This window comes from Budorcas taxicolor, chromosome 11 (genome assembly GCF_023091745.1).
Source record: "Budorcas taxicolor isolate Tak-1 chromosome 11, Takin1.1, whole genome shotgun sequence".
NCBI classification, from domain to species: Eukaryota; Metazoa; Chordata; class Mammalia; order Artiodactyla; family Bovidae; genus Budorcas; species Budorcas taxicolor.
Genome location: NC_068920.1, coordinates 120653963 through 120680718, shown reverse-complemented (window position 1 = coordinate 120680718; position 26756 = coordinate 120653963). Strand labels below are relative to the sequence as shown.

The following is a 26756-nucleotide window of genomic DNA, read 5'->3' as shown; positions in this document are numbered from 1 at the left end:
TAGAAAGATGGTAATGATGACCCTGTATGCGAGACAGCAAAAGAGACACAGATGTATAGAACAGACTTTTGGACTCTGAGGGAGAGGGTGGGATGATTTGGGAGAATGGCATTGAAACATATATACTATCATGTAAGAAACGAAGTGCCAGTCTATGTTCGATACAGGATACAGGATGCTTGGGGCTGGTGCATGGGGATGATCCAGAGAGATGATCTGGGGTGGGAGGTGGGAGGGGGATTCAGGATTGGGAGCTTGTATACACCGGTGGTGGATTCATGTCAATGTATGGCAAAACCAATACAGTATTGTAAAGTAAAATAAAGTAAAAATTAAAAAAAAAAAAAAAAGAAAAGCAATGACAAACCTAGACAGTGTTTTAAAAAGCAGAGACATTACTTTGCCTACAAAGGTCCATTTAGTCAAAGCTATAGTTTTTCCAGTAGTCAGTACAGATATGAGAGCTGGACAATAAAAAAAGGCTGAGCGCTGAAGAATTGATGCCTTCAAACTGTGGTGCTGGAGAATACTCTTGAGAGTCCCTTGGACAGCAAGGAGATCAAACTAGTCAATCTTAAAGGAAATCAACCCTGAATATTTATTGGAAGGACTGATGCTGAAGCTGAAGCTCTAATAGTTTGGCCACCTGATGCGAATAGCCGATTCATTGGAAAAGACCTCAGTGCTGAGAAAGATTGAGAGCAGAAGGAGAAGGGAGTGACAGAAGATGAGATATTGGATGGCATCATCGACTCCATGACTCTGAGCAAACTCCAGGAGACAGTGAAGTACACGGAAGCCTAGCAAGCTGCAGTCCATGGGATTGCAAAGAGCTGGACACAGCTTGAGCGATTAAACAACAAATCGGAGAAAAGTAGCCTTGAGAAGGTGACAAGAGCAGACCATAGGAGGCGAATCAGATCATTTAAACATGGGAAGAGTCTTTTAGAGAGATGGACCAGCAACTGAAAAGGTGCTGAGGCAGTTAGATAACAACAAGGCCAATGTGGCTGGGGCAGAGTTAAAGAGAAGAGCAGTAGAAGACAAGACTAGGGAAATCATGGAGGGCCCAGTCATACAAGGTTCTGGCAGGCCATCCAAAGATTCTGGCTTTTAATTTGAGAGAGATGAGAAGCCACTGGAGGATTTTAGCAGAAGAATGATGATCCAAGTTACATTTTTTTTAGCTCTAGCAAATCTATTCAGAATAGACTCCAGATGTTTGAGTAAACTCCAGGAGAAACAGTGAAGGACAGGGAAGCCTGGCATGCTGCAGTCCATGGGGTCGCAAAGAGCTGGACATGACTGAGTGACTGAACAACAACAACCAGGTGTAAGAGAGGAAACAGGGAGACAATAAAGAAGCTATGCAATAATCCCAAGGAGAGTTGATGGTGACTTGGCTTAGGGTGGTATAAAAGTGGTATGAAGTGATCAGATTTTTAAAAAATTTTTATTTATTTTTATTTTCAAGACAGAATCAATAAGATTTTCTGTCTGACTGTATGAAAGAAAGCAGCCAAGGATGACTGTATGGCTTTTACCCTTCAGCAAGTACAAAACAGTAATTGCTATTAACAGATACGAGATAAAACTGCAGAAGGATCAGGTTTGGAAAATCAGATTAGGAACTTGATTTTATACACATTAAATCTAAGGTGCCTATTAGATATTCAAATGTAGCTATTTAACTAGGCAGCTGGATATACCTGCCTGGAGTTATAAATTTGGGAATCATCAGCATACAGGTGTTACTTGAAGCTTAAAGGTGGATATAATCCCAAGGGAGTGACAGGAGGGAGGAAGGGAAACAGAGAGGGAGAATATAAAGGTTCAGGAACTGAACTTTGGAGCACAACAGTAACAGGTCCAGGAAATGAGGAGGAATCAGTAAAGAAAGGTCAGTAAGTAGAAGGAAAACCAGAGGCAAGTGGTTATTCCAAAAGTCTAGTGGAGAAAATATTTTCAGGAGACACAAACAATTATCTGTGCCACATCTTGGTGACAGGTCAAGAGGATGAGGTCTGGAAAATGACCCCTGGATTTAACAAAGCCGAAGCCATTACTGACTTCACAAGAGCTGTTTCAGTAGAGTGGTGAGGGCAGGTAAACACCTAACTGGATCAGCATGGGTTCAAGAAAGAAGAGGAAGAAAGACACTGAAGCTAAGCACATTCAACTTCTCTGGGCTAATTTGCTGAAAGAGAAAGAGAGAAATAGGTTAGTGCTAGTACGAGAAATATTGTCAGACCAGAATTTTTTAAGTAAGACAGATATATTTTTAGGGTGATGGGAAACACTCAGTTGAAAGGGAAATTTTAATGATGCAGAAGAGAAATAATCGCTAGAGTAATGCCTTTAACAGTATGAAAGGAGACAGATTGGCTTGTGCTGGGAGCACAGATCATTCTTCCGTAATAAAAGAAAAGAAGTTAGAGTAGTTGAATGCAGATGCATGTCAGGGAGCAGATTTAACACATCTGAGAGGACACTGAGAGGACATCTGAGGACACTGAGACACAGACTTGACCAAGACCACACAGCAAGTAAGTCGCAGAAACTGGATTTGAATCCACGAAGTGGAACTGAGAAGTGATCAAGATCACAGAAACTTATGTCCATGTAAATCTTATCATATCTTGTTGGTTAAAACACCAGCAGAATACTGTAAGTCAACTATACTTCAATAAAAAACAGAGACTTAGCACACCACAGCCAGTGGTAAAGAACGGAGTTTTGTTGATTAAAAAACATCTCCAGAGATTCTTTATTCCCCTGCCTTATTTCTATGCCTGCTGACAGTCCTAGAACACAACTCCACAGAGTGAACAATCTGAATTTTGAAAAGTAAACTGCTGCTATCTTAGATAATCTCTAATTAGACCTCCTCTCTATATAGTCTACATACTTAATTCTGAAGATTTGTGACAACTGTAATTCTCATGTACTCTAAAGATAGATCAAGCTATTTCTCTAGTCTCTTCAAACTTCTCATAATTATATTTTCATAATCTCCCCATACATTGAAAAAGACTATAATAATTGAATCTTTCTTATTAGCGACAGTAGAAAAGATAGTATTTGAACATTTTGAATTTTAAAAAGTACCATCAAAGAATTTCAGACCTGAAAATACCCTTAGGAGATCTAATCAGGTACAGATAATGAAACTGAAGCAATGAAGAGTAAATGGCTTGCCTGAACCCATAATAATAATCTGCAGGAGAACCAGCTCCATGATTTTCAAGTTCAGGGTTCTTCACCCAACCAACACTATAGCCAACTCTATTTCTGATTCACACAGTAGTCAAGAAAATAGTCTTCAATCCCTAAGGTCTTAACATTTATATGCATGAGACAGAGATCAAAAGTGTGAAAAGCAGGGAATGTGGAGACCAACAAACAACTGGGCAGAATTAGAAGACAGTGATATTAAGTAATTATCTAATGCTGGTCCTCTAAATGATCTCTTTCAATTCTCAGTCCAGGATCAGGAAATGGTAATTAGACTGCTGAACAAACAAAACTACTAACTGCTTAACAAACTAAAATCTTTTTTCTTTTTTTAAATAAAAAGAGATAGAAGGGTGCTAGTTCCCAAGTTGCTGGTATCCCGCCTTTCTATCCAGCAACTCTCCCCAATGACAGAAAAGGTCCACCTAAGTCAGAGCTCTGACTTTCTGATGGTCTTTTTAGTGACTGTACAAACTAGCTATGTTAAGACACAGTAACAATATCAATTAGTTCAGCTTAGTATCTGACAATGTCAGCTTCATAATGTCAGCTAATTATTATATATTAGAAAAAGAATGAAAAGTCTAATACATGCAACTAAAAACAGCTGTGGTACTAAACACCTAATTGTACAGATCCAGGGAGATAGTACTTTAGGTTTTTAGGAACTTTATTTTTAAAAAGTATCTCATGTTGGCAATCATCAGCACTACAGGAATCTTGATCAGTTTTTAGTCAGAGTAATAGAAAAGATTTCCCTAGAAGTAATTCAGTATAAAACACATACAGCTATTTAGCTCCTTAATATAGTCCAGAAAGGTGGGTTATTTAATCATTTGCCATCATCCTAGTACAGTTAATGGTAGAAAGGATGAAGCCATTTTCACTTCCACTCATATAAATTGTTTCACCTTTTAATCGTATCAGAGATCCTTTAGCAAAGGCAGACCTAGGGAAAAGGTAACATTTATCAATTTTGAGTACTGACTCTATAAGATGTCTTATTTTCAAATTATTTCATATCATACCTTATGTAAAAGACCTGAACCTAATATGGAACCAAATACAGATATGGAACTAAAAAACCTAATATGGAACTAAATATTCACTTGTTACTTCTGAAATTTTTCACTGAATAAATATAACTATCATTTAGTTTTTAAATTGATGATTTTCAATTTATAAAACTTCATCTATGCATACGTTTAGGAAGTCACATGTAAAGTTGTCTTAGAGCTGCCCACATCATAGTCTTAGTCAAAGATCTACCACTACACCCACCCCTTGATGATACCACAGCATATTGTTAAAGGCTATACAGGTGCACACTGCTACATTAAAACTGGATAGCCAACAAGGACTTAATATATATAGCACAGGGAACTCTGTTCAATGTTACATGGCAGTCTTGATGGGAAGGGAGTTTGGGAGAGAATGGATACATGTATATGTATGACTAAGTCCCTTTGCTGTCCACTTGAAACTATCATAACATTGTTAATCAGCCATACTTCAAAACAAAATAAAAAGTTTAAAACAACAACAACAAAAATATAGCTTATAGCAAGGAAGTGGAAGTGGTAATGCCATCCAAAAGCTGGTGAGGACTTTCAAGCTCTTCTCTCCCTTTGGAATTCTCCCATCTCTGTGACTTTAAATTCCTAGTTTGAAAACTAGGTTTAAGGCAACAGACTACTCTGCCATAACTTGTCTTGTCTATTACAATTTTCCTGCTTCCTCTGTCCAACACTATACTGAAAAATAATTCATTTAAGCATATACAATTCAACTGCTGCCTGAAAATAAATTTGCTATAAATGCCATGACTTGAAGATAAGAGGTAGGAAAACTGCCTATTGTAATAATTACTCATGGTAATTATTTTGTAATTATTCTCTCAATAAAAAATGATTCTGCAATGGGTTCTTTATATTTAATTACAAAAATAGACATGTATCCAAAGAAAGTGAGCAAAACACTGAGAACTAAACTTGAAATCAAATAAGGCAATGTGCCTTATCATTTTACTGTCTAATCTGTTATCTGGGTATCAGATATAAGTTGCAATCCACTAATATAAAAAAGGTAGATAACCAACCATACTTCAGTAAAATAATTTTTAAAAGGTAGATATATTCAGAAACAGGCAAGATAAATAATAAGTTATACACAAGACCAAAGAGAATGAATTACTGTGTAGTTCCAACTCTTTTCAGAAACAAACCTAAAAGTAAAAACCAGACTATTTTCTGCCCAATGGTTGTAGAGATCTATTTTCCCTGTAAGTGATTTCAATGGGACTTAGCAGCAAATAATGTGTATTTCAAAAGAAAAATGTCAGAAACAGAAGAGTGTTTCAGATGAAAACAATGGTTCTACTCTTTGGATTTAATATAATTGATAGTTAATTTTAAAAAACAATAGCTGGGGACAAGCTAGCTTTTTTTTTTTTTTTTTTAAAGAATTCCAAAATGCCATGGATCTCAAGCTCCTCGAAGTTTTTCTAAAAAGTAATTTGTTTAATTTTCACATAATATCATAATCACTTCTTTTATAGCTTCTGGAACTGCTTTTTACACCCTTACTCAGCTGTTGTATACAATGTATAAAACAGCATTTCACACATACATGAATATATATTATGTAAATTTCAGGCAGATTCTTTACCACTGAGCCATCAGGGAATCCTGCAAGCTTACTATAGCATATGGGCTTCCCTGATGGCTCAGTGGTAAAGAATCCACCTGCAGTGCAGGAGACTCGAGTTTAATCCCTGGGTCAGGAAGATCCCCTGGAGAAGGAAATGGCAAACCACTTTAGTGCTCTTGCCTGGGAAATCCCATGGACAGAGGAACCTGTGGAGCTACAGTCCATGGGGTCCCAAAGAGCTGGACATCACTAGAGTGACTAAATAACAACAATAATAAGCTTAATACATTGTGAGTTCTCATAACTTTTCAAAAGTACATCTATAATGTTTCAAGAGAAATATACAATGATTCTAAAATATCCAGAAGGGATCTGAAATATTAGAAGCATCACAACTGGAAAATAAGTCCAATAAGAAATAGTTCCTTCTGGAAAATATTGTATTCTGTGAAAAATCAACCTGTACTTCATATGTTTGCATTTCACCATTTAGATTCGATCAAAATTTAATATGATGTAAAAAAGAATCTGGACCTAAAAGTTATCTGATTTTGAAAATGCAATTAAATTAAAAGTATACTTAATTTCAACTATGAATATTCTGAATTGACTTTTAATCTAAAGCATTTCATTATGTTTCATAATGTTTTAAGAAAACAATTAGTATCTAGTTACTACAAGAGGGAAATCACTTTCTGTTGACAGCAAAAATCATTCAGGGTCTAATGTTTATAGTTAATAGTCAGATTCCACTATCATACTTACTGGATGACCTAATAGTGTTCCTTTCCATAAAAGCTTAAGACCCATTCAGAAAAACTGATAGACGACCCTAAGCCTATTTTCAGAATCTTTTCTCATACGTAAATAGATAAGAAAATATTACAGATCCAAAATACCCTGTCTCCAAACTACATATATATGCTTTGAAGAAGATGCTATTCATTAGGTGAAGCAACTGGACCTTTCCTCTATTGCTGCGGGGGTATGCTGAAAGTTAAAAAGGTACCTACCCTATTGCCCAGTGATCCTACTACTAGTTGTTTGTGCAAGAGAAAATATTTGTCCCCCAAAATACTTGTACTGCTGCTGCTAAGTCGCCTCAGTCGTGTCCGACTCAGTGCAACTCCATAGACGGCAGCCCATCAGGCTCCCCTGTCCCTGGGATTCTCCAGGCAAGAACACTGGAGTGGGTTGCCATTTCCTTCTCCAATGCATGAAAGTGAAAAGTGAAAGTCAAGTTGCTCAGTTGTGTCTGACTCTTTGTGACCCCATGGACTGCAGCCCACCAAGCTCCTCCATCCATGCGATATTCCAGGCAAGAGTACTGGAGTGGGGTGCCATCGCCTTGTCTGAAATACTTGCACAGTAATGTTTAAAAGAAATTTAGTCACAATAGTGAGTATTCAGAATACTCACTGGAAACAAGCCATACTTTCATCAACAGATGGATAATCAAATTGCAATATATTCACATGATAGAATAATACTCAGCAAAGAAAAAAATTAATTACCAGTATTCACAAATTTTTTAATTCTGAAATTTAATTAAAATTTAATTTCAGGTAAAATAAATGAATTTTTTCTTTACATATATCACAGTCAGTAAACATGCTTGTAATTACTGTGTGCCTATAAACACATGTTCAATCTTACTTGTCTGTAGACTGGAATTTTAAAAATATCTAAAATTGTTATTGAACATTTAAAAATTCTGCTCCACTCCCCCACAAAGCCATAAGAACAAAAGATTAAAACCTCTGAAAAATCCAACTTCTTCTCTTCTGTAACCTAGCAAATGGACTCAGATAACTCGTCATTAATTATGTGTGCCCTAACTCCATCTTCTTAGAAGCTGAATAAAGTAATTCTAGATATAATTTTTAAGTGATCTTTATTTACTCATTAGTTCATGATATTCTAGCACAGAGATGTTAAATAACTATTATGTTATTTAAGGCCACCAAATCCAAAATCAAAACTCAGGTATCTGGCTCCTGTCTAGAACTATAATACCAAGATTACATATAGTACCTAATCAATCATTTTAGTAAAGCAGATTATAAGAATAACCCAAAATGTCAAAAAACATTTTAAAATATTCTTCACTGGGGCCAGATAAGCTTAATAATTAGACCAAAAGTTACATTCAACATTTGGGTAAGAAATTTAGAGAACAGACAAACCTTGGAAGACTTCCTTCGGCTTCTTCTTGTCCAAACTACCACCAGCTTATCTGGTTGCCTGCCAAACAGGGAAGATTAAGTAAAATTTATCTTAAATCAATAAAATTTAGTTTTAGCACCTTTAAAAGAACAAAAATGTCACCTGCTTTAGATTACATGGAGTGGTTACACTAATAATAAAGCCCTATAAATTACTCACATATAGTAAATGCAGAATATAGACATGATCTAATTTAAATGACTAATATTTCATCCACATGTTTTTTACCAAGTAAATTCATTGGGACAAACCAAGTAAAATAAAATACTTAGACTATTTTAAAAAGAAAAGCACACACATATCTCTCATCTAAAACTATATTTCCAACACATTATCACTTTAGAGAAAATAAGCATAAAAATAATATTTCCAAAATAATTTAAATCTGTGGTTTATACTACTTTAGCATATCTGTATCTTGTGAACAATGCTTATGATTTTCAAAACCTTTTTATAATCAATCATCTCAACTATCTTCAAGAATATAATACAATACTGAAAAATAGGCAAGTACATTCTGACAAGAAGCCCAGGGTACACTGGGTTTCCCTAGCGGCACAATGGTAAAGAATCTGCCTGCAATGCAAGAGACTGCCTACAATGCAGAAGATGTGGGTTTCATCGTTGGGATGATCCCCCCAGTTTAAGGAAATGGCAACCCACTCCAGTATGCTTGCCTGAGAAACTCCATGGACAGAGTAGCCTGGTGGGCTAGAGTCCATGGGGTAGCAAAGAGTTGGACATGACTGAGCAACTACACCACCACAACCATATTCTGGAAAAGTTAAAAAAAAAAAACTCATCAAAAGCTCTGGCAGAAACAAGACTGAAATATAGGTCTTTCCAACCTGAGATGCTGGGAGCAGCAGCCAGATGCAGAAATTCTAAGTTACAGATGAAATAGAAGAAAGTTTCTATGGAACATCAGAGTGTTCATCTAAGGATATGAACCAATGGAGAAACAAAACCGTGTTTAATACACAGAGAAACAGAATAGGACAAAGACATGGAGATGGGTGGTGGGGTACATATAGCAACATGATAATAGAGCTGGGCAGAGGGTATGGATCAAAGCTGGCAGCTTAACAGTAAAGGGACTGAGTATCCAAACAGTTAAGCTACCTTGTTTGAAAGCATTGGTGGCTTGCTGGAACACTTTACCAAGATTACTACAGTAATCTTTCCACTATGTTCTTATCTCCACATCTCCAGCCCAACCTCAACTTTTAATTATACTTCTGCAATACTACTTTAGAATTGCTACAAAAGTCTAACATTTTTTTTACTATTCTAATAGGGCTCTTATACTGAAGGTACAACAAACTGGCACTTGAAAGTTGAATTTGACAGATTTGACCTAAATAGAGTTCCCTTATTTTAAGCTTAAACTTTAGAAAACATTTCTTGGGACTTCCCTGGTGGTCAAGTGGGTGAGACTCCATGCTTCCAATGCAAAGGGCTCAGGTTCAGTCCCTGATGAGGGAACTAGAACCCACATGCATGCCACAATGAAGACCTAGCTCAACCTAAAAAAATAAATATCTTTTAAAATTTCTACTAAAATGCCTTCAAACAAGTTCCATGCTATCCAGATTACTAAAGCCTCCAACACTATCAACTTCTTTCCACCTGACCAGCTTCATTCTTCAGATGATCTACTTAGTCCCTGTATATACTTGACCCTTTGACATCACAGCATGCAAGACAGCATCCATATTCCTGACTGTGGTTTATAAGGCACCTCATCACCTGACTCTGATTTTCCAGCTGCAAAACCTACAAATACCTCAAAGGCATTTGCTTTCCAACCAATCCTTGAACATTTATTCAATCTCTTCCCGTCTTTTCATGTTTAAGATCTTTTTTTCTTTAACCTCCTCTTTTCTCTCCTTTTCTATCTGATAAATGCTTAATTCATCTCTATAAAAACCTGACCATTTCTCATTTCATTCCCACTTTAACCCATATCCTCAACCTCAGGCAAAGTTAATTGCTTCTTCTACCTGTATTTCCATTAACACTAAATATCTCTATTTTAATATGCTATATGCCCTGTATTATGGGCTTCCCTGGTGGCTCAGATGGTAAAGAACCTGCCTGCAATGCAGAAAACCAAGGTTCAATTCCCGGGTTGGGAAGATCTCCTGGAGATGGGAATGGCTACACACTCCAGTAATTCAAAATCATAAGCTGATGATATCACTCTAATGGCAGCAACTAAAGAGCTTCTTGATGAGGGTGAAAGGGAAGAGTGAAAAAGCTGGCTTAAAACTCAACATTCAAAAAACTAAGCTCATAGCATCGGTCCCATCACTTTATGGCAAATAGATGAGGAAAAAATGGAAATAGTGACAATCTATTCTCTTGGGCTCCAAAATCACTGTGGACAGTCACTATAGCCAGGAAATTAAAAGATGTTTGCTTCTTGGAAGAAAAGCTATATCAAACCTAGACAGCATATTAAAAAGCAGAGACATCACCTTGCCAACAAAGGTCCATATAGTCAAAGCTATGGTTTTTCCAGTAGTCATGTACAGATGTGAGAGCTGGACCATAAAAAAGGCTCAGTACCAAAGAATGGATGCCTTCGAATTGTGGTGCTAGAAAAGTCTCTTGAGAGTCCCCTGGACAGGGAGGAGATCAAACCAGTCAATCCTAAAGGAAATCAACCTTGAATATTCATTGGGAAGGACTAATGCTGAAGCTGAAACTCCAATACTTTGGCCATCTGATGTGAAGAACCAACTCATTGGAAAAGACCCTGAAGCTGGGAAAGAGTGAGGGCAAAGAAGGGGACAGCATGGACGAATGGTTAGATAACATCACTGACTTGATGGACATGAATTTGAGCAAATTCCAAGAGATAGGGAAGGACAGAGAAGCCTGGTGTGCTGCAGTCTGTGGGGTCTCAGAGAGTTGGACATGGCTGAGCGAATGAACAACAGTACAACAAGCCACTCCAATATTCTTGCCTGGAGAATCCCAATGACAGAGGAGGCTAGTACACTACAGTCCAAGGGGTTGCAAAGAGTTGGACACAACTGAGTGACTAACAGTTTTCTCTTTTTCACTTCATGCTTTCTATTACATTATTTGTTATTATTTCTATCTTCTCCACTAGATTGTGTTCCTTTATCAACCATATCTTATTTATTTTTCTATTACTAGCAACTAATACGGAGAAGGCAATGGCACCCCACTCCAATACTCTTGCCTGGAAAATCCCATGGACAGAGGAGCCTGGTAGGCTGCAGTCCATGGGGTCGCTAAGGGTCGGACACGACTGAGTGACTTCACTTTCACTTTTCACTTTCATGCATTGGAGAAGGAAATGGCAACCCACTCCAGTGTTCTTGCCTGGAGAATCCCAGGGACAGGGGAGCCTGGTGGGCTACCGTCTATGGGGTCACACAGAGTTGGACACGACTGAAGCGACTTAGCAGCAGCAGCAGCAACTAATAAGAATCTGGTACAAAGCTGAGGCTCTATGTACATCCACTACTAAATGAGAGAATCTGCAGCTTATTTGAGCTTTGCAGGCATCTTCACCTTGGATGCACATTGGAACCTCTTGGGAAGCTTTTTTAAAATATTGATATCTAGGTTCCACCACTAGAGAATCACATTTAAACGTTAGGCCTGGTATGCAGACTTTTAAAAATTTCAGTTGAGTGTTATGTCCAGCTAAGGTCGAAAACCATTCTTCTGCAAGGAGAGTGGTAAGCAATCCCCACACTCCTGATTTGAAATAGTGAGGCACTGTGACGCTGTGATGGCAACAAGGGTGGCCTCCCTTCCCGATATCATCCTAGTGCTACCTGCTTGCTGCCTCCTCCCAACCTGGCCTCTCAGCACCTTCCTCTCCTCCACCCATTCTGATCTCATGTTTCAGAATATGGAAGCCTCTTACTGTAAAATAAGAAAGTCAGGAAGGGTGGTATCCTAACCTACATGCCTGAAATCGCAAGAATGTAAATAGAACATAAGTTACTTGTTTGAGAATGCCCCCAGAAATTAATACACCTTTTTGTGATTCCAAGTTATGTCCAATTTTTAAAATGTCTTCACTAGAAATCTCCCCTGGAGAAGGGAATGGCAACCCACTCCAGTATTCTTGCCTGGAGAATTCCATGGACAGAGTAGCCTGGTGGGCTACAACCCACTGGGACACAAACAGTCAGAGATGACTGAGCAACTAATACACACACACTAGAAATCAGCTCCCCTTTACATTACCAGGGACAAAGTAACATAGAATGTTTAAAATAAAGAGCTATGCTGTGAGTTACTGTTCTTACAGAAGAATACCAATAACCACACAACTGCTGCTGCTAAGTCGCTTCAGTCGTGTCTGACTCTGTGCGACCCCACAGACGGCAGCCCACCAGGCTCCCCCGTCCCTGGGATTCTCCAGGCAAGAACACTGGAGTGGGTTGCCATTTCCTTCTCCAAACCACACAACTGGTTGACCACACAACTGGTTGACCACAATTAATATTTTAAGCATCTATGCTGTACTAGAAAAGAACCATTAAATATTAACTTATGTGCTCACAAGAGGCCAGGGATAGAGCAACTGTGAGAGTTTTATCCAACTACCAGAGAAACTATAATTATACAACTTTCTATCAGTAAAGTCAGGACAACCTGATATAGCTCTGTTTTAGAGAGAATTCAACAGTCAAATATTTAAAATTTCTACCCCATTCCCTAAGTGACCAGGTAGCCCTGCACATAATACATATACAGACATATAAACACACATGCATATATACATATATAGGTATTTACACATATGAATATTTTATATACACACACATAATATGTACACACAGACACATTGCCTATGAGTTCTACTGCAAAATTTGAAGCCTCTGGTGGGCTTCCTCAAGGGATAAAACTTTACATTTAAAAATAAGGAATGTTATCTTTCTGGAAATTATATTACACAGGTTACTGATTCTCTAAGAGAGGTTTTCCTTTAATAAAATGTCCTTTTTGTCCCTCTCAAGATGGAATGCATCAAAATTTGAGGAATAAAGACACTGAAGATCTGTGCCTCATAATAATTGTACTTAATTATCATTTCAAAAAGTAGCTATAGATCCATATAAACGGCAAGAAAACTGTGGCTAAATTCCAGTTACTTAAGGTTTTGCTCTCTCCCCCATGTTCCCTTTTCCCAAACTTCCAGGGCTATATTTCTCTTATATTCATGTATATCCTTCTCCACATGAAACCTCAAAATGTGCGACTTTTATTGATTTACTCCTATCTGTTTCTATGGCTTAACCTTAGCTTCCTGGAATACCACATTCTTGATAAACATATACTGATAAATTATCTCAACTCAATCAATGTAGAGGAGTCTATAAAGAATAAATAAAGCCAAACTACATGAATTTAAATTTTTTAAAAAGGGATTTCCCTGGTAGTCCAGTGGTTAAGACTTTGAGCTTCCACTGAAGGGGGTGTGGGTTCAATCCTTGGGCAGGGAACTAAGATCCCACATACCGTGCAGCATGGCCAAAAAGTAAATGAATGAATAAACAATAAAATAAAAATTTACCTTCTATCATACCCTCAAAATCCTTAAAAAGCAACAAGTTCAATCTGAAGGTGGCAAGACTTAATCTCAACACTGTGATTCTGATGCTAACTTCTGGAGAGGAGGAAGAACAGTAAGAAAATGGAAGTGGAAGAAGGAAAAGATATCAGAGCTACAATGAACCATTTATAAAGCAATAAACTGTATCTTTCTTTTGTCTGCAAGTTGTGGGCCCCCCTCTTTGCCACTAGTGATCTATAACACTGTGTATCCAAGTAAATTTAAAGAAAAACATTCCCGTCTTAAATTTAGACTCCAGTAGTTATGACCAACCTAGATAGCACACTTAGAAGCAGAGACATTACTTTGCCAACAAAGGTGCATCTAGTCAAGGCTATGGTATTTCCAGTGGTCATGTATGGATGTGAGAGTTGGACTGTGAAGAAAGCTGAGCGCCAAAGAATTGATGCCTTTGAACTGTGGTGTTGGAGAAGACTCTTGAGAGTCCACTGGACTGCAAGGAGATCCAACCAGTCCATTCTGAAGATCAGTCCTGGGATTTCTTTGGAAGGAATGATGCTGAAGCTGAAGCTCCAGTAGGTTTGGCCATCTCATGAGACGAGCTGACTCACTGGAAAAGACTCTGATGCTGGGAGGGATTGGCGGCAGGAGAAGGGGACGACAGAGGATGAGATGGCTGGATGGCATCACCAACTCGATGGACGTGAGTCTGAGTGAACTCCGGGAGTTGGTGATGGACAGGAAGGCCTGGCATGCTGTGATTCATGGGGTCACAGAGAGTCGGATGCGACTGAACTGAACTGAACTGATTATTTTCCATTCTCATGTGTGTCACTTCTGCGAGGTAAGACTGAAAAAGCTGTGAGAAAAATTCCAAAACCATCACATGAAAACCAGTCTCATCACTTTTCAGAATCACAATAAGCATCAACAAGTATTTTATTGAATGCTTATTACATTCCTGGCACTGTGCTGAGCAATGGAGATACAAAGGCAAAGGAAGACAAGCCTTGATCCTCTGGAAGCTTACAGTCTTAGTGGTGTGTGAAAGTCACTCAGTCATGTCCAGCTCTTTGCAGTCCCAAGCACTATACAGTCCATGGAATTCTCCAGACCAGAATATTGGAGTGGGTAGCCTTTCCCTTCTCTAAGGGATCTTCCCAACCCAGGAACCAAACCCAGGTCTCCCACACTGCAGGCAGACTTTTTACCAGCTGAGCCACAAGGGAAGCACAAGAATACTGGAGTGGATAGCCTATCCCTTCTCCAGCGGATGTTCCCGACCCGAAATCAAACCGGGGTCTCCTGCATCACAGGTGGATTCTTTACCAATTGAGCTATCAGGGAAGCCCACAGGCTAATGGAGACACAAACATTAAGCCAACCACCTAACTGTAGGCACAACCTTGGGGAAGTACTAGGAGACAGAAAGACCTTATACAAAGAAGGATCCATTTAGAAATATCTCAGCAAATATGTACACTGACAAAAAAAACCTGCCCAACTGCTGAGATTGCCTAATTAAGAATTTGTAAAGAACAAAAACAAATAATTTACAACATTTTAAAGTCCAAGAAAAGATGAGCGACTAATCACAGTACATCTGTCTACTAGAATATTACAGAGCTGGTAAAAATATTTTCTAAGAACATTACAAGCATAGGGCAATGCTTGGGATATCACGTCAAATTTATTCAACAAATATTTATATTTCTGTCCTATACCATGTAACAAAAGAGGACACCAGGAAGAAATGTCTCAAAATGATACCTGTGGTTATTATTAGGAACTAAAATTACATGTCATTTTAAGAATATACTTTTCTGTATTTTCTGCAATGAACTTATATTACTTTATGCTGGAGAATTATTTAAATGTGGGGGGAAGTTATTTAAAATAAAATAACACTTTTAAGTTTGCAATTAAGTATCAACAGACAGAATTAAACAAATTAATATTTCAAATTTCATTGAATTTAAAGAGCTCTCAGCTGAATCAATCTGTTTTCCAAGTCATTTTAAGTGAAGGAGGTGTATTCTTGAAGTTATCGTAAATGTTTCTCAAGATCTGAGCTGGCCGTAGGCAAAATTTTGAAATACACCCTACTTGACTCTGATATCCTACTCTCCTTTGCCTCTCCAATCCTGGGCATTCTTCCCTGAAGCTGCAAAGTCAATATGGTGCTCCACTATAAGACCCAATAATAACAACATGACAAATGCTTTTCAGATCACTAGTGGTAAGGAACCTGCCTGTCAATGTAGGAGACACAAGAGACATCAGTTCAATCCCTGGGTTGGGAAGATCCCCTGGAATAAGAAAAGGCAACCCACTCCAGTATTCTTGCATGGAAAATTCCATGAACAGAAAAGCCTAACAGGCTACATACAGTCCATGAGGCTGCAAAGAGTTGGATACGATTGAGTGACTAAACACAAAATTCTATTCTACATCAATTATAATAAAATCCCCCTTTCTCTAGGGTAAGTATCGTAGGGGGATGGTAAAGGAAAGAAATCTGGGCAAACAATTTGTATTACTTTTGGAGATGTGAATTTGTAAAAGAAGGTTCATCAAAAACAACACAGCACAGAGAAAGAATAAATACTACCCTGGAGATTGGGACACTTATTTTTCCTAGATATGGCATTTAGTGTTCTTAGGAATATCTCTCCAATTTCTGAGCCTATTCTCTAATTTATCAAATGAAGAGACTGCACTACAACTTGTTAGTTCTAACACTATATAGTTCAGGGACTGTTTAAATGACTCAAACTGGTTAAATACGTCGTGTTTTAAAATGAAACGAAAAAGGAGTGGGGTAAAGAATTTGTGGCATGGAGTGGGTTGCCATTTTCTTCAGTTAATAAATGAGTATGCATTCTCCACACCAGCTGAATGGAGAGGACTCCAGAACGCAGAGGAAAGCAGAGCCGTAAGATAAATGTTGCATGGGCTCTTGAATGACCATGCGGAAGGCCAATCAACCTTCTCTAGACTGAAAAGTGAGAAAGAAACGAACTTTTATGTCAAACCACTTGGAACCTATATGCAGGTCAGGAAGCAACAGTTAGAACTGGACATGGAACAACAGACTGGTTCCAAGTAGGAAAAGGAGCATGTCAAGGCTGTATATTGTCACCCTGCTTAATTAACTTATATGCAGAGTACATCATGAGAACTGCTGGACTGGAAGAAGCACAAGCTGGAATCAAGATTGCCGGGAGAAATATCAATCACCTCAGATATGCAGATGACACCACCCTTATGGCAGAAAGTGAAGAGGAACTAAAAAGCCTCTTGATGAAAGTGAAAGAGGAGACTGAAAAAGCTGGCTTAAAGCTCAACCTTCAGAAAATGAAGATCATGGCATCTGGTCCCATCACTTCATGGGAAATAGATGGAGAAACAGTGGAAACAGTGTCAGACTTTATTTTTTAGGGCTCCAAAATCACTGCAGATGTGACTGCAGCCATGAAATTAAAAGACGCTTACTCCTTGGAAGGAAAGTTATGACCAACCTAGATACCATATTGTAAAGCAGAGACATTACTTTGCCAACAAAGGTCCATCTAGTCAAGGCTATGGTTTTTCCAGTGGTCATGTATGGATGTGACAGTTGGACTGTGAAGAAAGCTGAGCGCCGAAGAATTGATGCTTTTGAACTGTGGTGTTGGAAAAGACTCTTGAGAGTCCCTTGAACAGCAAGAAAATCCAATCAGTCCATTCTAAAGGAGATCAGCCCTGGGTGTTCTTTGGAAAGACTGATGTTGAAGCTGAAACTCCAGTACTTTGGCCATCTCATGCGAAGAGTTGACTCACTGGAAAAGACTGATGCTTGGAGGGATTGGGGGCAGGAGGAGAAGGGGACGACAGAGGATGAGATGGCTGGATGGCATCACGGACTCGACTGACATGAGTCTGAGTGAACTCCGGGAGTTGGTGATGGACAGGGAGGCCTGGCATGCTGCAATTCATGGGGTCGCAGAGTCGGACACGACTGAGCAACTGAACTGAACTGCTACAGTAAGTCCTCAACAGTACAGAAAATTCAAAAGACACACATAAATAACAATAAAAAGTTGCTACCTTGTAGAAATTTACATTGTAAAGAGCTGAGACCAAATTTAACCTTTTTATGTCTTACTGGTTTTCATATATAAATGAAATCCATGTTTCCAAAGATAAATGACAGTTATACCTCAGACCTTAGTAGCTAATAATTATTCCTTTGAGCTTTTCCTAAATTAAAAATAAGGAATCGTAAGTCTTTAGAACACAGAAAGTATAACATATTCCTCTCATCAGAGAATCCAGGATATACTTATAACGAGAAAAAGAGAGCTCAATATTTTAACCCTGATGTTACTATGAATAGCCACTTCACTAAATAACAAGGGTATTCCTTTTAGGGGAAGGGCTCTTAGCTATAACTGAACATTTCATGGTGGAGTGCTGCGAATATTTAAACAAAAGGAGGAAAATTGTCTTATCACAGAAATACTCTAACTTAACTATTTCTCAAGTAATTATTTTTATCCTTCAGTAGGTACATCTGCCTCCTATTGTCCTATCACTGCTGTAGCTCCAGTTAATTATACTCCTTTATGCTTACTTCCCAAGAGTTATTTAGCAAGCTGTAATAATTAATTCAATAGGAAAAAAATTATATAAAACCCAGTACCCATACACAGGATGTAGTTCTTTTCTGCAAAAATGAAGACAGTTCTAATAATAAGAGATACAAATCTGCTACTCAAAAATATTCCTAAAAAATTGTATGTGGCATCTTCCTACCATCTTTAAAATATTTTCACAGAGTGATTGCTTATGATTAAAAATATTTAACTGGTGATGCATATGGACTTCTGCTGACAGGGATTCTAAAACCTAAGTGTCAATATTTAGGAACAGTACCATCAAACTGAGGAAGTACAGTCTGACATATTTGAGCTAAGTGTACTTTTTGAGAGGACACCAAAAAACACACAAATGTATGTATATAATTTTTGTGTGCTATTCAACAGGGTAATCGGTTTATAATTTTCAATATCAAGATATTTGAGAAAAATAGCATTATAATCATTCACTGCTCTATCATGTGTGTAATGCTGCTCTTCCCAAATAATACTTCCTACTTTCTTGTTTTACAAAATCACCTATGATGATTCCTTTAATATAGCATGTTACTTACTACTTCTCTCTTTCCATCCTGTTTAAACAAGCCTCACATGTCACTTATAGAAATATTAATATCTCCAAGTTATGTACCTGGTTCTCTGAAAAAGAGCTTAGCAGGGGGGGAAAAAGGGGCACATCACTCAGACAATGGTCCCAACCCTCCTAAATAATCATATTCACCATTTCTTCTTAACATACTTCTGTAATTGCTGCAGTTTTGTGTTTGGATGATCACTTTCGCCTGTCTTGTTTCTACTTGACTTGAAGGTTCTCAAGAGTTTTCCTGGTATTCAAGGGAAACAGAATATTATAGATTAAAAAAAAAATCATATGAAGGCAGACAGATCTGGGTATCCCTCCTTTGAGTTGGACCATCTAAGCCTCAAGACATTCCTCATTTATGAAATTAGAACCTCACAGGACCAATGCAAAGATCTGTTAAGATAAGGTAAATAAAGTACTTAGTTCAGTGCCTGTCTCTCAGCAAACTGTCAGATGATGTTGGAAATCATCCCATGTATATGCACAGAGCTTTCAAATAGCTTTGTACAGACTCCCTCTTAAATGTGAACAAACAAAGGATCATCTGAAGAAAGTTTCTAAAAGGCAAGGGGCTAAAAGAGAGAAAAAAGAAACTTGAAACATTACATGAATACCTTTAGAAATATAAAAGATACTGTACTCATGAAATACATAAAATATAAAAAGAATATTTAAAGAATAGAAATCTGAAAATTATGTGTTCCTTTTTCATTTAGCAAAGTAAAAGTTGAAGAGTTAAGATAAAATTGAGGAAATCTTCCAGATCTAGAATAAATAACAGAGATGTTAAGTGGGAGAGAAAAGACAAAAAATTTAGAACCACCCAGAGGTTAAAAGGACTGCCCCAATGGCTCAGATGGTAAAGCGTCTGCCTGCATTGCAGGAGACCCGGGTTTGATCTCTGGGTTGGGAAGATTCCCTGGAGAAGGAAACAGCAACCCACTCCAGTACTCTTGCCTGGAAAATTGGTAGGCTCCTCAGTCCATGGGGTCGCAAAGAGTTGGACATGACTGAGCGACTTCACCTTCACTTTTCAGAAGTTAAAAGTCTGACTAATTCCCCAAGAGGACTATGAGAAGAGGCTGCAAGATGTCATCTATGCTACAGCCCTAGAAAGACACCATTCCAAAGTGGGCCAGGACATTGGAGGGCTCCAGGAGAAAAAGGAACTGATGAGTCACCAATGCTTAAGTGTTTTGAGAGGAATATTGATAGATGGACAGAAAAAATTTGAAATAATAATTATAGATACGGAAGCTTCCCTGGTGGCTGAGATGGTAAAGAATCTGCCTGCAATTTGGGAGACCCAGGTTTGATCCCTGGGTCGGGAAGATCCCCTGGAGTAGGAAGTGGCAACCAATTCAGGTGTTCTTGCCTGGAGAATTCCATGGACAAAGGAACCTGGAGGGCTACAGCCCATGAGGTCACAAAGAGTTGGACACGACTGTGGGACTAACAATAATAGATACATGAGAGGAAGGGCAAAATGAAAAAAGGGCAAAAAAAAAATTATCATGTCAAATTTTAACATAATAAAAATCTAAAGAAACAAAATGTAATCATAATACCATAGGGCTCAACACAAACAATACTAAGTCATAACAATGAATCTGATCTAGCTCTTCCAGAGCTGACTGGAGAACAGGAAGGATGAGGAAAGGGAAGGATAAGTGTGCTTCAGGGAGGAGGTGGTAGACAGCTAAATCCTCATATCAAGAAGCCAGCAGATAAACTCTAAAATCAAAAAGGTTAAAAGAAAATCTTGAAAGTATGTTGTTGAACAATGAAATATCACCTGACATACCCATCAGGAAGACTATAATCAAAAAGATAAACAATAACAAGTTTTCATCATATCTTCAAGATATGACTTCCCTGGTGGCTCAGACGGTAAAGCGTCTGTCTACAACGCGGGAGACCCGGGTTTGATCCCTGGTTTGGGAAGATCCCCTGGAGAAGGAAATGGCAATCCACTCCAGGACTATTGCCTGGAAAATCCCATGGACAGAGGAGCCTGGTAGGCTACAGCCCATGGGGTCGCAAAGAGTCGGACACAACTGAGCGACTTCACTTTCACTTTCAAGATAAGATAAAACCAAAACCCTTACACACTGCTGGTGGGATTGTAAATAGGCTACTATGCAAAACAGACTGGCAGTTCTTCAAAAAGTTAAACATATGGAAGAGGATAGAGAGCCCAGAAATGAACCCACACACTTAAGCTCAGTTAATCTATGACAAAGAAGGCAAGAACATACAATGGAGAAAAGACAGTCTCCACAACAAGGGGTGATGGGGAAAATGGACAGCTACATGTAAAGCATAAAATTAGAACATTCTCGTAACATCATATACAAAAATAAACTCAAAATGGATTCAAGACTTTAAGATCAGATATTACAGAACTCCTAGAGGAAAACATAGGCAAAACAATCCTGACAAAAATCACGGCAATAACTTTTTGATTCATCTAAAGCAAAGAAATACAAAAGCAAAAATAAATAAATGGGACCTAATTAAACTTAGAAGCTTTTACACAGCAAATGAAACCACGGAGACATCAAAAAGACAGCCTACTGAATGGGAGAAGATATTTGCAAATGATAAGAGAAAACAGATTATCCAACATATATCAACTGCTCATATAACTAAATATTAAAAAAAATTTTTAAATGCACAGAAGAACTGAATGGACATGTTTCTAAAGAAGAAATGCAGATACCCAACTGGCACATGAAAAGATGCTCAATATCACTCACTAATCAGGGCATGGTTAGTTTCATTGAGTTAGACAAGGTTGTGGTCCCTGTGATTAGACTGACTAGTTTTCTGTGATTATGGTTTCAGTGTGTCTGCCCTCCAACATCCGCTGGATCATCGAAAAAGCAAGAGAGTTCCAGAAAAACGTCTATTTCTGCTTTATTAAATATGCCAAAGCCTTTGACTATGTGGGTCACAACTGTGGAAAATTCTGAAAGAGATGGGAATACCAGACCACCTCACCTGCATCTTGAGAAATCTGTATGCAGGTCAGGAAGCAACAGTTAGGACTGGACATGGAACAACAGACTGGTTCCAAATAGGAAAAGGAGTACGTCAAGGCTGTATTATTTCACCCTGCTTATTTAACTTCTATGCAGAGTACATCATGAGAAACGCTGGACTAGAAGAAGCACAAGCTGGAATCAAGATTGCCGGGAGAAATATCAATAACCTCAGATATGCAGATGACACCACCCTTATGGCAGAAAGTGCAGAGGAACTAAAAGGCCTCTTGATGAAAGTGAAAGGGAAGAGTGAAAAAGTTGGCTTAAAGCTCAACATTCAGAAAATGAAGATCATGGCATCTGGTCCCATCACTTCATGGGAAATAGATGGAGAAACAGTGGAAGCAGTGTCAGACTTTATGTTTTTGGGCTCCAAAATCACTGCAGAGGGTGACTGCAGCCGTGAAATTACAAGACGCTTACTTCCTGGAAGGAAAGTTATGACCAACCTAGATAGTATATTCAAAAGCAGAGACATTACTTTGCAAACAAAGGTCCATCTAGTCAAGACAATGGTTTTTCCAGTAGTCATGTATGGATGTGAGAGTTGGACTGTGATGAAAGCTGAGCGCCGAAGAATTGATGCTTTTGAACTGTGGTGTTGCAGAAGACTCTTGAGAGTCCCTTGGACTGCAAGGAGATCCAACCAGTCCATCCTAGAGGAGATCAGTCCTGGGTGTTCTTTGGAAGGACTGATGCTAAAGCTGAAGCTGAAACTCCAGTACTTTGGCCACCTCATGCAAAGAGTTGACTCATTGGAAAAGACTCTGATGCTGGGAGGGACTGGGGGCAGGAGGAGAAGGGGACAACAGAGGATGAGATGGCTGGATGGCATCACCGACTCAATTGACGTGAGTCTGAGTGAACTCTGGGAGATGGTGATGGACAGGGAGGCCTGGTGTGCTGCAGTCCATGGGGTCGCAAAGAGTGGGACACAACTGAGCGACTGAACTGAACTGCTTGGAATCATCAGGGAACTGGAAATCAAAATCACAGTGAAATATCACCTCACACCTGTAATAATGACTATTATCAAAAAGAACACAAATAACGAATGTTAGCAAGGATGTGGAAAAGAGGTAACCCTCCTACACCACTAGTGAGAAAGTAAATTGGTTCAGCCTGTGGAAAACAGTATGGAAGTCCTTAAAAAACTAAAAACAGAACTACAATATGACACAGCAATTCCACTCCTAGATATATATCTGGGGAAAAAAATAAAAAACACTAATTCAAAAAGATACATGCACCCCAATGTTCATAGCAGCATTATTTACAATTGCCAATATACGGAAGAAACCTATATCTCCATCACCAGATGAATGGATAGCACAAATATGTGTATATATATACATACACAGGGGCTTCCCTGGTGGCTCAATCTGTAAAGAAACTGCCCACAATGTGGGAAACCCAGGTTCAATCCCTAGGTCAGGGAGATACTCTGGAGGTGGAAACAGCAGCCCAATTTGGCATTCTTGCTGGAGGATTCCATGGACAGAGAAGCCTGGCAGGCTACAGTCCAAGGGATTACAGAGTCGGACACAACTGAAGTGGCTTAGCACACACATACATACACACACACACACCCACACATATATACAATGGAATACAACTCAGCCATAAAAAAGAATAAAATTTTGCCATTTGCAGCAACATGTAGGATTTGGAGGCTGTTATGCTAAAAAGTGAAATAAGTCAGAGAAAGATAAATACTATGCGATGCCATCTATCAGTATCAGTTGAGTTGCTCCGTCATGTCTGACTCTTTGCAACCCCACGGACTGCAGCACGCCAGGCCTCCCTGTCCATCACCAACTCCCGGAACTTACTCAAAGTCATGTCCACTGAGTTGGTGATGTCATCCAACCATCTCATTCTCTGTTATCCCCTTCTCCTCCTGCCTTCAATCTTTCCCAGCAACAGGGTCTTTCAAAATGAGTCAGTTCTTCAGATTACATGGTCAAAATATTGGAGTTTCAGCTTCATCATCTATACATGAATCTATATACCATCTATATGTGAAATCTAAAAAACAAAAGAAACTAGTGAATATAACAAAAAAGAAGCAGACTCAGAGATACAAAGAACCTGCTAATGGGGAGAAGGAAAGGGAGAGGGGCAATATAGTGATAGAGAATAAGAGGTACAAACCATTAGGTATAAAATAAGCTACAAAGATATACTATATAACATAGGGAATACAGCCAATAATTTATAGTAACTATAAATGGAATTCAGTCAGTTCAGCTCAGTCGTGTCTGACTCTTCGCGACTCCATGAACTGCAGCACACCAGGCTTCCCTGTCCATCACCAACTCCCAGAGTTTACCCAAACTCATGTCCATTGAGTTGGTGATACCATCCAACCATCTCATCCTCTGTCGTCCCCTTCTCCTCCCGCCTTCAATCTTTCCCAGCACTGGGGTCTTTTCAAATGAGTCAGCTCTTCATATCAGGTGGCCAAAGTTTTGGAGCTTCAGCATCAGTCCTTCCAATGAATATTTAGGTCTGATTTCCTTTAGGATGGACTGGTTGGATTTCCCTGCTGTCCAAGGGACTCTCAAAAGTCTTCTCCAACACCACAGTTCAAAAGCATCAATTCTTACGCACTCAGCTTTCTTTATGGTCCAACTCTCACATCCATACGTGACGACTAGAAAAACCATAGCTTTGACTAGACAGACCTTTGTTGGCAAAGTAACATCTCTGCTTTTTAATATGCTGTCTAGGTTTGCTAGCTTTTCTTCCAAGGAGCAAGCATCTTTTAATTTCACAGCTGCAGCCCAGCATTTGCAATGATTTTGGAGCCCAAGAAAGTAAAGACTGTCACTATTTCCATTGTTTCCCCATCTACTTGCCATGAAGTGATGGGACTAGATGCCATGACCTTAGTTTTTTGAATGTTGAGTTTTAAGCCAGCTTTTTCACTCTACTCTTTCACTTTCCTCAAGAGGCTCTTTAGTCCCTCTTATAAATGGAGTATAACCTTTAAATATTATGAATCACTATGCTGTACACATGTAACATATAATATTATACAGCAACTAAATTTTTAAAAACAGAAAAAATAAAATAAATAAAAAGTTAAAAGTTAAACACAGAGTTATCATATGATCCAATGATTTCACTCTTAGGTATATATACCAAAACTTGTACATAACTGTTCATAGCAGCATTATCCATAATAGCCTAAAAATGGAAAAAACTCAAATGTCCACCAACTGATGAACAGATAAAATGTATACTCATGCAATGGGCTATTATTTGACCACAAAAATGAGTAACATACTGACACATTATAACATGGATGAGCCTCAAAAACATGTTTTATTTTGTTTTTTAAATTCCACACACAGGTGAAATCATTTGGTATTTGTATTTCTCTTTCTGACTTTCAGTTAGCGTAATACTCTCTTGGTCTCTCCAGGTTGTCACAAATGGCAAGATGCCATTCCTTTTTATGACTAATATTCACATACACATATGTGACAGACACATGTGTCACAATTTCTTTATCCATTCATCTACTGATGGACACTTAGGTTATTTTCATATCATGGCTCTTGAATATAATGCTGCAATGAACACATAGGTGAATAAATCTTTTTAAAGTAGTATTCTTGTTTTCTCTACATTCCACCAACGGTGCATAAGCGTTCCCTTTTCTCTACATCCTCACCAACATTTGTTACTTGTTGACTTTATAAAAAATATTTCTTTATTTGGCTGTGCTGGGTCTTAGTTGCAGCATATGTGATCTAGTTCCCTGACCAGAGATCGAACCTGGGGTCAGGTCGAGCGAACCCTGCATTAGGAGTGTCACAGCCACTGGGCCACCAGGGAAGTCCCATTTGGTGACTTTTGATAACAGCCATTCTGACAGTAGCAAGGTGATATTTTTTGTGGTTTTGATTTGCATTTATGTGATGATTACTAATGTTGAGCATCTTTTCATGTATCTGTTGACCATTTGTATATTTTTCTTAGAAAATGACTATTGAGGTCCCCTACCCATTTTTAAATCAGACTGTTTTTTTGAAGCTGACTCATAGGAGTTCTTTATAATTTCTGGATATGAACTCCTATCAGATATATCATTGACAAATATCTTTTCCCATTCAGTACACTGCCTTTTCATTATATGGACAGTTTCCTTCACTGTGCAAAAGTTTTTTAGTTGCTACAGTCCCATTTGTTTATTTTTGCTTTTGTTGCCTTGGCTTGAGATTTATCCAAAATTATACTGCTAAGACTGACATCAAAGCACATACTGCCTATGTTTTCTTCTACGATTTTTACGTTTTCAAGCCTTACATTTAAGTCCTTAATCCATTTTGAGTTTATTTTTGTAAATGGTATAAGAAAATGGTTCAATGTCCTTCTCTCACATGTAGCTGTCTAGTTTTCCCAAAAACCATTGGTGGAAGAGACTCTCTTTTATTCTACTGTAAATTACTGGCTTCATTGTCATAAATTAATTAACCATATAAACATGGGTTTACTTCTGTGTTCTCTATTCTGTTTCATTGGTCTATGTGTCTCTTTTTATGCCAGCACAGTTTTGATTACTATAATTCTGTAATTTCGTTTGAAACCAGGGAATGTGATACCTCCAACATTGTCCTTCTTCAAGGTTCTTTTTGGCTATTTGGGGTCTTTTGTGGTTCCATACATATTTTAGGACCGTTTTTTCCAGTTCTGTGAAAAATGCTATTTATATTTTGATAGGAATGGTATTAAATCTGCAGATTTCCTTGTGTAAGACAGACATTTAAACAATATTAAATCTTCTAATCCATGAGCAC

The 26756-nt window shown here is 38.4% G+C and overlaps 1 protein-coding gene across 1 annotated transcript in view; it reads right to left on the bottom strand.

Annotated features, from left to right (window-relative positions):
• The window catches only part of EHBP1 (EH domain binding protein 1), a 347498-nt gene that overhangs the window by 283593 nt on the left and 37149 nt on the right, over window positions 1-26756 (bottom strand). The window contains exon 2 of the mRNA XM_052648636.1: window positions 8070-8127. Within this exon, the coding sequence (XP_052504596.1) occupies window positions 8070-8127 (58 nt within the window). The remainder of the gene's footprint in view (window positions 1-8069; window positions 8128-26756) is intronic.